Consider the following 13,223-nt stretch of genomic DNA (forward strand, 5'->3'; position numbering starts at 1 on the left):
TTGGTTTTCTTGTGTGCACTTAGGGAAACGCTCATTCAAAATAATCCGTTAAATTTAGCTCGAAGAGGGGGGACGCTTTTTCTTTTATTGTGAAAAATGAGACCACATCTATTCAATGACTTGGGATTTTAAGTGCCAAGTTACTGTTGGCAATATTTGTTTAAATCGAAAGGTTCTACGATATTTCCTTTCCTTTAAAATTGTGATAATTTGAGTGAAATTAATTTACATGCGAAAAAAGTGAATATATTTATAGACAGCGTTTAATTGCGTTGTTACTCGACAGTTTATTTTTATTCTCCTTTCCCTCGGGAAACACTGTCATGTTTCTGACAACAAACAACAATTTCGTTAGATCGCTTTTATCGTAGAGTTTGTCAACATTCGATTGCAGTACAAACAGCTTCCTTCCCCAAATAAACTATACACCATGATGTGATATAAGCACTACAAATAAGTTTATTAGTTTGCTGTAGTTGTGGAAGACAATTACGAAGAAGTTAAGCATTGAATATTTAGTAACAAATACGCGATTGCCTGATTATAGCTAATACTGGTTCTTATATTTTGTGTGATATTGCCGGACCCTTATAACTTATCTGTGAGTGTTGTGGTTGTTGCCGCGTGAACGATTATTAAATCAGTTATATATCAAACAACCTAAATAGGCTATGTGAAGTTTTAGTTGTGTGATCCTGCTTAGTACAGTTTAACACTGAAAAATGTTGATTTGTATGTTTATTTGACTTCCTTTTAAGGGCCTAAAGTAGGATCTCAAACTTAAAACGGTAGTATTTATTTTGCAATGAAAAATGGTTAGAAAAAAAGTGTTTTCTGGAAATGACAGCATTTCCCAGAAGCATATAACAACAAACTAGTGCTTTTTGAGGTCTGTTTGGGTTCTTGCCATTTTGATAACGAACGCTAATCCGGTGTTAGTATCTCACATGTGAAGCAGCAGGTGTTGTGATCGACCGCTTTTGTTTGTGTTTTTCCGGTGCGGGCCGATGGAAAAACAACGTCGCTGAATTTCACACGCACGCGGTCACACACGAGAAAGCAATTGAACCGCATTCGTTTACTACATCAGGTCATATTGAAGCAAATGGCCTCTTTAGCCTTTCATGATAATCTTAAAAAAACTCAATTATTCAATTATTTTCTATTTTGATTTAGAAAAGAATCTAATTTGTAAACGATTATTCCGAAAAACAGTTATTGCTGATGTTTCAATATAATATCCTATACGCATGAGCAAAAGAATGAAGGGAAAGAAGGTTTTCCTAATGGCATTTTGTTGTTATATTTTTGTGTTATAGGCAATGTAAATTGTACTATTGCACTAAAGCTCTCTTTTTGCATACCCCAAAGATTTTCTACAAAACCTACTTTTTCGGTTAAATTCGGATAGGACACATCTGACACCTGGTGGTTTAAAGAAATTGGTGGTACACTTTAATTTACGACAGTTTTAAAGCGGCCTCAGTAATTTTGCAAGCATGTTAGAATCGTCGAAACATTTCTCCGTACCATCACGAATAACGATGCAATGAAACATAAACATGACCTTACATGGTTTTAAATGCTTTTCACACAAATAGCAAAACCATGCGGTATATTTTATTGCTGCAATAAGAGAAAGCATGTTGCAATGAAAAACGAAAGTAAAGCACCGCAGCGAGATGTATGCTGTTAAAAAAATGCAAAGGTAAACGGATCTTATTAAACAAAGAAAAATTGCATGCAACCTATTGTATTACTTGGGTGATGCGAAACTAAAAACGTACGGCCGTAGGATAGAATATAGATTTTGCACGTTTAAACACAAATTTGATTTGCTAACAAAGCGGTAATGGAACAGGTCGTTGACGATCAACATAAAATAAGCCACAAACTGTGTATTGCTGATAAATTAACAACATAGGTAAGCGCAAAAAATAACAAAGTGTCGGAAATATCTAGGATCAACGATTTTAAATCTTCTTGGCCTAAAATGCCAGTCAATAAGTTTAATTTTTTCTTAAATTTGTTCCGAACATGATTTAGAGTTCTAGACCATGATCTAGTAAAATTTTTAATTATGCATTATTATGAATAAAAACAGATCTGTCACGTTTGTAGTATACCAGAGATAAAAACGAACTTCGCTAGTTTCAACACTGAAGGTGGTGAATCAGCGCCTTGCTTCTCTCTAGCGGACATAAAAGTCCTCACAACCGTCTTCTTTTGGCCGCACGAGGCCACCAGAGCAGCATACCGATGACGTTGCGAAATAGAAGGTTTGGTGACAGCATAACCGATTATCCCCTGTTTTACAAAAGACATACTATAGTTTAATTTTCACATTGAGTTGTCCATAGCCTACCTTATTTGGCTTATAGTTTATACTTTATCAAATAGGCCTTAAAATCTTGATAAACCTATAGTTGCGTTTTTAAAGTTAGATTCATACAAAATCAATTGCACATTTTATTTGACAACTTCGTTGTGCGCTGTTGTATAAAACTTGATAAAAAACGTTTATTATTGTTGGTAAAGCTCTTTTTGTATCTAAATTATAAATGTAGCCTACTATGGTTGACCTAGGTCAGTATTAGGCGTTTAACAACTATATAGGTAAAGTAAGTTTCAATGCAAGATTTGCATGTACTTATTTGGCTGTACAACGCAACCATATACCGAAGTAACGTTTTTAAGATTGCTAAAAATCTCCAATCTAAATTGTCCAACACGCTATCAGAACTGTTTATTTGTAGTCTACACCACGGGAATTTCTAGCCCCACTCGTCTTACAGGTAATCAGAAATACCAACCTTCTCTGGCAAGGATCTCTCCGCAGCATTGTTGATTAGCCTTGTTATAAGGTCTGTTTCCGCAACATGAATCTGGTGTCACCACATCCGGCCTTGGTACCCTTCGTCCGGTTCCTGACAAACAGTTGATATAAACATTCAAAGACTTATGGACCAATAAAAATAAACAACTGGAAGAACCGGCGAAATTACAGAATCCAAACTGAAAAGTAAAGAAACGAACGCATTCCTAAACACAACCTGGCTACTTGATCTTCTTCGGTTTACTAGTTTATCTGCTTTAATTTTAAACCTGCCACGTGTTAAAACGAGTCAACAACATGTGAATCTGGAATATACCTTTAGGAGCCGGTAAAACATGTTAAATGGACTAAAACTTAATCTGAAATAATGAAACACGGTTTGTCTCATTAAAAACTTAGGCTGTATAGATAACCTCTCCGTGGTCATTTTTTAAACTCATAGGCCTACATGCTTTTCAGTAGTTTGCAATGTTACCTTAAGGTCACGGTAGAAAAATATGTTTGTTGGGTTGGTATTTGAATCCCGAACGTAAAACGAATTTACGTTGTACGGAGAAATATGTTTAATAACTGTAACACCATTAAAGATCGGTACTTTCCAATTTTATTGATACGTTCAAGATTTGGGAAAGTGTTATTGGCTTTAAGCTATATAGAAACGAAAAAGGGCAAACTTCCCTTTTTACAAGGACTGGAAGAGCCATATATTTTTAAACGGCAGTATTCATTTGCTGTTAGCGTTTAATATCGCTGGTTTGGCCTAATCGTTTTGAGTGAATAAATAATGTGGTTTCTTACTTGCTAGAATACAAGGTAATGCTCGTCTCGGCAAGTTCGGAGGATCGCCGACTTTTCCCGTTTCGGGATCCACAACAGCTCGGGAGGAAACAACAAGTTCTGGACCTTCCAGATAGTTACTCACACACCTGCTGTGAATTGTGAACCTCTCCTCGCGGGGTACATTGGGTAAATAGATTTCCTAAAACAAGAGATTGCAAAACATGACTACTTCTGTATGGTAAGCACTTAAGGTTTTTCTGTCAAATAAGGGCAGCTTTCGCGCCTTCAAGCTTGTTTAACCCTGTTTCTTGCCTTGCGGCGACTATTAAAATATATTATTATTAATAACAACTTATTAATAATAATGAACAAACAGATTGTGTGATATAAGCAGAGCAGGTTGTGGCAAAACATTTCAATTTAAAATGATGTTTTACCACCGAAAAAGAGTTTCAGGAAAGATTGAATTCATGCCCAGTGCAAAATGTTGAACTAAATAGGTGTTTTTTTCAGGAATGCCAATTTCACGCAATGTAATTATTCAGAGTTGTGAACAGGCCTGAAATTGCAGCCCGGACCCGAAAGTACAGGCACTAACCCGAAAGCTACTTAAATTGATCAAAACAAATACTGACACAAACTGTAAAGTCAGGCCCGAATCAAGCCTTACAACGCTGTAACTATTACTCTATGGGAAACTGTTCTGCTAACCTGTCCGATAAAGTGATATCCGGGTGGTTTGCTTTCAGGATTCGGACTAACGCTCACTTTCAGTTCAGGACATTTGCCCACTGACGGACTGTCATATACCACAATTATTCCCCCGTTGGTTGGATCCAATGTGGTTATTCTCGGCTTAGGAGGTACTGAGAACAAGATGTGTTAAAATGTATTGTTCTCGTGGACAATTGCAGGTATTTTGTATTTAAATGTTTATCCTTTATGTTCCCCATGAGGTATGATGGACATGTGTTCAGTTTTGCGATAAACAAGTTATAGCAAAATTTTGTACATACTTGGTAGCCCATAGATAACCATATTGAGTGCACAAGAAACTATACGTACTTGTTGTTTGAACTGTCTCGGCCTGCAGTACAGGTAATTCTCCTGGTTTTTGCGTGTACACCGTAAACTTGTACGTCACGCCGGGAATTAGTTGTTGAACTTTCACATTCACAAGGAAATCTCCTGATCTAACGCGTGTGGTGCCAGTTTGTCCAGAAGTCGCGTCCTACAAATGACAAAATTAAAAGGACAATAAGAAATGCATTCTTGGCTTTAGTTGAGTATGGTGAAAAATGATATTGTTTGTCCTCAATGTTTGGACTGACCTGTTAAACACGTCATACATAAATTTATTTCGAACATTTAAAGGAGTAGCAAAGATGTACTCAAAAATGCTTTGCAAAGAGTTTTGCGCTGTCAGACGCTATTTACTCATGAAAAATTCCTGTAGAACAAATTACCAAAATTTTCAATACAACTTGTACCTTCAATGAAAATAACATTACTTTTTAATGTAAGTTAGTTCATGACAATTTGCCAAGTTTTGTTTTACAACTAAGTTTATTTAAATATAATTTTGTCAATGTTTTAAACCGACATTTAACAAAGTAGAACATACACAAAAGTGCGCTACAAAAACTTTACCATATTTAAACGCTAGTCGACTTTCATATCGGGTTTACCTCAATGTCGACGTATCCAATCAAGTATTCAATTTCATCGCTTGTTGTAAACGTTGCAGGTTGGTCCCATTGAAGCGTGACGAAATCTTGGCCGTATGCAGTAACTTGCAAAAGCATAGGAGCAGCTGGTTCTGAACAGAAAAAAACGGTACAACGTTCTTTAATTGAGGCAAAACTGCTGTCAAACTGGCCGCTAGGGGGGTAAATCTGGCAAGCAATGTTTATGCTTTTATTGAGACAATAAATTTGTTCAACAAATTACGCTGATTACTATGTGATATTAGCGTAACATTATGAGTCTAACTGCTACATTCGGCAATATTAATAGTAATTAAAAAACGGTTAAATCATGATTGGAAATGGTTTCTGGCCCGCGTAAAATCGAATAAAATACGACTCTCAGCACCAAACTTGGTACTCATGATCTATATTGGTCATTGGTACTTTACATGCTCGTTTAATCGGGTCGTTTTTTCAAACATGCACGTAATTCGCAAATTTGAAAACAACACACTAGCTGTGGATGAGCTGGACTGTAATGAACTTGACCGGAACATACAGAGCGCAATTCAATCCAGTATCCACCGCAAGGAAACAGTGTTTTATATTGTATTGAAAGGTACGCTATTTGTTTGTTAGAACATGCATATGTTTTATAAGCAACATTTTTTGCAAGAATTTGAACACTAGCCCAAATGTTTCATAGAAACTAATCGCTACTTGATCCCATAGCCAGAAACGGTTCTATTTCGTCTGTAACATCGCGTAATAAGATTGACATAAACAAAGGTTGAAACAGAACACCCCTTGTAACCAATGTCTAAAAAGTCAGTTCGCACGAGAACATAAAAAGCTTAGAATATGTGTGACCGGCGCCTACTGTTGAAACGCTGATGCTAATTGGTTTTGTAAAATTGAGAATATACAACGCCCAAAAGCCGATAATTTGAAGCTTATTCCAACGTTTTATCTACTGGGCGTCTGGCCAACAACGTGCCACTAATTTAGTGAGTCGATTTACAAAATTTATTTAAACCACCCAAACCGTCAACTATAATTAGTTTACTATAGTAACTAAATATAACATGTACGTGGAATTGGCAATACGCTTAGACAGTTCATTTTCTGAGAGATCTGGCGATATAAGTTCATGCAAAACTTTTAGTTATTCGTCCCTATGATTTTAAGATTTATACCAGTATCTTATTTGGTTCATTATAGTCTTCATCCACTAAGCAACGAACTGGTATCTTGTAGTTTAAAGTACAAGTCTGGCGATATACAATTGATACATTTCAAGCACGATACAATGACCTTATGTAGCCTAACCTGATCACCTTAAACAAATCTTTTTCCTAAAACCATGGTCATTAACTTAGTAAACTTACATCAAATTATGATATGAAAAACGTACTTGTGTTGATTTCCACTGTGTATGGTTCCCAGCTTCTTACCCCTTTGGATACCGAATATACTTTCAATACGTATTTTGTAGAAGGTTGCAATCCGGTAAAGGTATAAACATTAAAGCGATTGTAAATTGGGTCGAGAGATGGAGGGCCTACAACCCCGTGCTCCGGATCAAGGACAAATTCTCTGAAAGTGGAGACGTTTTTTGGTAAATGCAATTCACTGTTTTACACATACAAGACACATACAAGCCAGAAAAATTGTGACAAATTAATTTACTTGAAAATGACATCAGAGGATTATTGAAACATCATGATTTTTCTTATGTATACTTGCTTCTCTGTTTGTTGTTAGTTTTAGCATGCAAGAATATTTTTTTGTAATGTTTGCACAAACTTTTTCAGTTGGGTTGTTTATGAAAACAACTCGAATTACTTTTTTTCTGATTAATACTAAATTATTTCTTGGTTAAAGTCGTTCACTTAATTTAGCCTTTTAATTTTAACTGACAAAACCCGAAATCCTTTTGCAGAAAAAATTACACTTAAATCCAGTAATAACGTGCAACAAAAGTGTTAATCCTATGCTTGTACAAACAAAGTCTGAACTTGTTATGATAAACACGAGACACTTACAGTTTGTCGAAAATGCCCTTCAACGGTCCCAAAGTGTTAACACTTGCATGTGTTGCTCCCACATCTGTTACCTCCACTGTATAAGGCGTGGCTGGTGCTAAAACAGATGGACCAGTTCGTTGACAAATATTTTAGAAGTCAGCGAAATGTAACGTCTTACTATACTTTTGTGTTTGTTGAAATGTTTATGTACATGATCATGAACGCAAAACGTTCTTGTCACGTTTTAAGATAGATGTTTGGGCAAACCATGGTTGCAAATGTTAATTAGCAGCCTGCTTAATTTGAGGATTGCAAACAATATTTTTTTAAGAGAAAAATTGACCAAAAACAAACCAAGAAGTTTTATAAACCATAGGTTGTTCAAAATATGACCGCAATCAAATCATTTTCATCTTTACAAAATGTATATCAATATTATTGCAAAAATATCATTCCTTTGTTTCAGTCCATTTGACAAGCATAAAAAATTGATCTCATAAAAAAAATAACAAACTTACGGATTATCGCAGTAGCTGTAATTGGAGTGCTGTATACCAAATCATACAGAGGACCTGTTTTCGTCCGAACGCTTATGGTATATTGCTGACCTTAAACACAAAATACGATAACGTTATGACAAAGTCTGCGCTTAAAACGTGATTAGCCGGAATTCAAAGGCAGTCAGACAGTTTGTTTTGACCGTGAATCGTTTGGTTGTACTAAAAACAAAACCAAGGATTTCGCGCGTCTGTGGAAAATGTATAACCGTATATGCGCAACACGTTGTACAGGATTAACTGATAAACGCGTAGATTTTACAAAATGTATGAGCATTGCGAATTAGAGTTTGTAATAAAATGTCGCGATGACTCAGAAAAGCCCGTTACTGAAAAGAAAAGTTACAAATATTTAACGAAACGTAACTAATAAAAATGTCAACAATAATGTTTCATATTTGTATAAATGCTTTATTTTGGTTAAGCTTATGTCCTAATCTGGCATACCATTTTATTACATACCTGGAGTAAGTCCTGCGAAAATTCGACTTGTGTGATCTGGTTCTTCGTCCTTATTAGGTTGCGGATTTAACATTGCACAATCTTCTTTTGGTTCAATACGAACATCGTATCCGTTTAAACCTAAATAATAATATTTCAAGTCAGTTTTCCAATTTTTTTCCAGATTCAAATCAGCTATAGTAAGATTGATATTACCATCAAAAATCCAAAAATTAACCTATAATTCAAGATGCTATATTTATAACTGCTGAAAGAGAAAACAGCGCATCTTTGGAAAGTGAAAGTCATTCGACAAATATGTTTATATTTGGGTGTTTCCTATTGAGTTGTTTTGTTAAGCTGTTTGCCAGGTAATACTGCTTTTTGACACAACACTAAACACCTCTGGCGCCCATTAATCATTGTTTTTAATGCAGTCCGGAATAGGTCTTGCCCTACCCTTTTTCGACTTTATCACCGACGCCAAATATTATACTGTATACAAGACCTGTCAGTTTCTTTACACTAAGTCAATTGCCTGTCGCCAAAGTCTTGCTCATAGATGTTGGCTAATCAATCATTTCCGTGTTAAAAGGACATACCAAGAAAATTACATTGTAAACACCAAGCGTTAGACATAATTTGTCATATTAAATAATCGAGAAGTACTTTGTTTAGCAAATTTTAATGCAAAAAAGCACCAGTTTTTAGCACAATTTGTTTTACTTATACCATTTTTGACGATGGTCTGTTTCACTTTATTCTTTACATTTTTGATCAGGTTATTTTACGCTGTGTTTGATCAATCAAAATTTCCACCGCACCAGGAGAATATTAGTAAAACGCCTTATGTTGAGATTGCGTTGATAGCAACTGACTTTGACATTTAGGAAGATTGTAAACTGGGAAACAAGCAGAAAGTTACCCGTGCGCCCATTAACCACAGAGTAATGCTGCGTTGCCGGTTTGGCGAGTTGCTGCTTTAAACATTCAACAGAGAAATGCATTTAGGGTTCTGATTTTTAAACGTTGGCTAGTAAAATAAACTTTGCATTTGGAAATCAATTGAACCTCACAGAAATTTCGTGATTTTATCTGTTTTGAAAAGATTTCAAATGCTTCAGATTCGAATTAAACATTGTTAACACTGACTCAAAAGCAAATAACTTATTATTAAATATAGAATTGACATTTTTGTTTTGTGCATTAGGTATAAACAAAACACAAATTTCATTTTTCGATTTAGGATGATTTTTATTTGAATATAACTATTAAATTACGTCTGATTCCAGTTTAGATAGAAATTACCTGTTCTGCCCTCAGGGGCCTCCCAATCAACGTGCAGACCAACCACTGGTGCTGAATATGTGTCTTCGTAATCTCCAAGTTTCACCGCTAACTTCACCTCACGAATGGGTGTGAGTTTAAGCGATCGTGGTTGCCGGGGCTCTGAAAAGGCAAAAAAAGAAGATCAAAATTAGCCTTTAATTAAATGTCAAAAGCAAAAAAAAGATCAAATTAGCCTTTAATTAAAACTTTGAGCGCTTTCAGTATGATCGCGTCAATTTGACTGGAATATAATTATTTAAGTACTTTTTCTGTTTATATGTCAGCACTTTCGTACACGAAACGAAGTTTAAAACAATGTTATCAAACAGCGTTAAGTTTCTGCCCATAAGTGTTCGCTTTAAGCTGTTTTAGGCAGAACCGAAAGTCCCAATAGGCCGTCTTGTTTTTCATGCCCGATATACTTCAACGTTTTAGTATTTTTATTTTTAAAAGTGTTTTTTTAAAATAGGGCCGCAACTGGTTTTACCTAAATTTGATTTTTTTATGGCGCCTTTGGGCAAACTGTTTTGTCTCAATTTAACGGATCCGCCTAATATAGTCACGTAGAAGAGGTATTCTCAGCAACGTTACATGTTTGCACAAGGGATTGCCGACTCCACCCACGAAGGCTTTAAAACGTCAATTTTGAATGTTTGTTTGCGGTGGAAAGTGCTTCAGTATACGGTCGTATGTAGTACGCTGAACTGTTTCACGTTTCTCATTAAGCCAAAATATTTTTCTTTATTGGTTTAGAGCTTCTGTTAGTTTGGGTTTAGTTTATTCTGCGAAAAATTACAACTTAATGCGTTTCGGAGAAATGTAAGTTGATTGTTGCTGAAAGTAGAAGCCAAGTTGGATGATTTAAAAAGCATATAACAAACTTCAAATGTGTGAACAATCGCATTTAGTATACAATACTTACAATCGAATCAACACAATTTACGTTGTTTCCAACAACGTTGTTGCTTTATAAATTGAGGATTTTGTTTTATTATTTTTAGACTATAACTTATGTACAGATGTGACGCCCTAATTTTCTTTGGTTTGTATAAAGAAACCAATGTATTTCATTCGTTTTTGTGTACTTTCCACCTAACCACTTTAAAAAATCCCCGTGACACGTAATTTCCAAAAAAACTAGGTAATTAAAACTGTAATAACGTAGTTTAAACAGGTTATTAACAAACATGAAATCCATGAAACTAAAAAAAACATGCAAAACGTAGTTAAAGTTTTAAGAAAGGCAGAGATTTAGCCCCATTAACGTCCTAAGTTAAAAACCCAGGTAAGTTACTAATAAAGTTTTCACTTTATACAAAATAAAAAATAAAACATTTCACTTTTGTACAAAATAAAATTTTTACATTTAAACAAATTTCTTACCACTCCAAATATGGAATCGTAGAGGTCTTGATCGTCTTCTATCTGCGGTTTCTCCACGTAACGTCACTGTATAAGCGATACCTGGTTGAAGGTCTTCGAACGTTCGAGAAGTGTCGTCCGGTCGCTCAGGCGGAAGAATCGTGGCTCTTGGAGATATCTACAACATCATATAAATACAGGTACTATAATAAGGGTGGTCAAATATGAACATACAGCAAAAGCAGTACGAGAATGCAACAATGGTGTATTATCATTCAGGGCCTATTTTGAACTTACAGAGCCTGAAGCCAAATGTACAGTGTGGTCAAAATGAACCTTGAACAAAGGTGTCATTAAGTTGTAATCAACGTTACAACCTTAGTGACTGTATATTACTACATATGTGGATACTATTAATATGTTATTGAGAGAAATTGCTTTTTATCGGTACGTATGGGAGCTATAGTCTGTATATTTGTAAAACTTAGCAACGTATTTTATTGGAAAACTTAAAGAAGCTTTAGATAATCTATTAAAAGCTTTTGGAAAAGGCCATCTTGTTAAAGGTTATGAAAAGTAAAAGCTGCGAAAACTAAAAGCTGTGTGACATTACAGCACACCCATGCAGATATTGTATCAAAAGCTGCAATTAGAGGTTATGTGTTTACCGCCAACACACATTTTATCGCCTTTCTTGAAGCTTACGTGCCACAGTTCTTGAAAATGTCAAGGCGCTACTTAGAGCAAAAATTCTGCACGTTTTTCCAGCACAGACCATTTAATGCCTTATGACACAATTAAAGGTTTTTTTTAAAAATAGTAAGAAACAGGCAGGTCAATTAAAGTATGTAAAGTGGCATTAAAAAATAAAAAACCTTACGCTTTATATCAATATATTCGTATATCTGATTCTTGGTAAATGACCTTGCAATTGAATCAATGCAAACCACTTTGTTTGTATGATCTAAGACTTGCCTTTACGCCGAATTTGGTGTATTTGATACTCGGCGGTTGTTTCCAATTTACACGAACCATTGTGAGCGTTCTTGCGGGAATGGTGATTCCAATCGGAGTTGGTAATCTCTGTGCCCAACCTACGAAGCAAAATGGCTTAACGAAATTGACAACAACAAGATAAACAAGTTATCGAAGTACAATTGTGCACACCGAGTGTCCAAAAATTACCAACATTTAATTTCTCAATTTAATTGTTGCCTACTTTTTAATCGTATTCAAAATTAGCTTGTAAACATAACAAAACCAGTTTAAAAAAGAAAGTATAAAAAACGGCGTATGAACTTAGTACGAAAAGGCTCATCAAAATAGAGAAACAAAAACTTGCTTTTTAAGTTAAAAAAATATGACTTAATTGAGTTGAATATTGATCAAATGTGACATTATAGGTACTTCCCTAAAACTTTCATCACAAAACAATCTCTTTGGGTTCTTTTTACCAAAAATAAAAATACAACTTACCTAGTGCTAAGACACTGCAAACCAAAACTGTAAAATATAATCCAGGCATTGCAGCCCAATCCAAATAATTTGTATTTACAATCAGACGATTCAAAAAGTCCAAAGACAGATCTTTCCTCAAAACCCTCTCAACACGTCAGAATAAAATGGCTCGTGTAATTTCTACAGTCCCATTAGTATATATAATATCTTAGTACGTTCTACTCTCTATCTGGCAAAAAAATAAAGTGTTTGGCTCACATGACACAATAACTCATATTTCGATTAGTTCTTAATATTTCGCCACATAAACACAGTTTTCCGGTTTCATAATGGCCTTCGCCACAATATAGCCACAAAACGCGCTTCAGTGACAAGCGCCTACTTGGCTTGTAAATCATCTGTCTAAAACAAAACACTGTTGTTAGCTCGTCAATACAGTTTCTTCTCGGCTGCACGCGTCCACAAAACTTTAACTTCTAACGAAAGCGCAGCATCCTTGTCCGGTATAAACAAATGCAAACTTCTCTCTAAATCAGCGAATCGCAAAGCAGCAACAAACTAAATTGTATTTCTTTGCTCTCACACAGGTCGCTTTAAAAGCTTTGATTATGCCCCGTCGCTATATTAGTCTGGAAGTCTTAACGGACTAAAGTAAACAGACTGGACATTAACTTGACCGCTAAACTGACCGTCGAGACTAATTGCTCGTTTCAAAAATGCCTAATTACTGCTTTATAGACTGCGA

General features: G+C 35.4%; 1 protein-coding gene across 1 annotated transcript; it reads right to left on the reverse strand.

The window, feature by feature from the left end:
• Nucleotides 1–1,604: 1,604 nt before the first annotated feature.
• LOC145233476 (fibronectin-like) lies at nucleotides 1,605–12,725 on the reverse strand. The gene is made up of 14 exons (XM_080098202.1): nucleotides 12,497–12,725; nucleotides 11,996–12,114; nucleotides 11,042–11,198; nucleotides 9,638–9,778; nucleotides 8,351–8,470; nucleotides 7,850–7,939; nucleotides 7,350–7,446; nucleotides 6,719–6,900; nucleotides 5,305–5,435; nucleotides 4,682–4,847; nucleotides 4,328–4,482; nucleotides 3,635–3,815; nucleotides 2,814–2,927; nucleotides 1,605–2,307 (listed from the first exon to the last, which is right to left on the reverse strand). The coding sequence occupies exons 1-14, from the start codon at nucleotides 12,543–12,545 to the stop codon at nucleotides 2,192–2,194; spliced, it is 1,818 nt and encodes a 605-aa protein (XP_079954328.1). The 5' UTR covers nucleotides 12,546–12,725; the 3' UTR covers nucleotides 1,605–2,191.
• Between the last annotated feature and the right edge of the window lie 498 nt (nucleotides 12,726–13,223).

Source organism: Phallusia mammillata, chromosome 6, assembly GCF_965637545.1.
Source record: "Phallusia mammillata chromosome 6, kaPhaMamm4.hap1.1, whole genome shotgun sequence".
Taxonomy (NCBI): Eukaryota; Metazoa; Chordata; class Ascidiacea; order Phlebobranchia; family Ascidiidae; genus Phallusia; species Phallusia mammillata.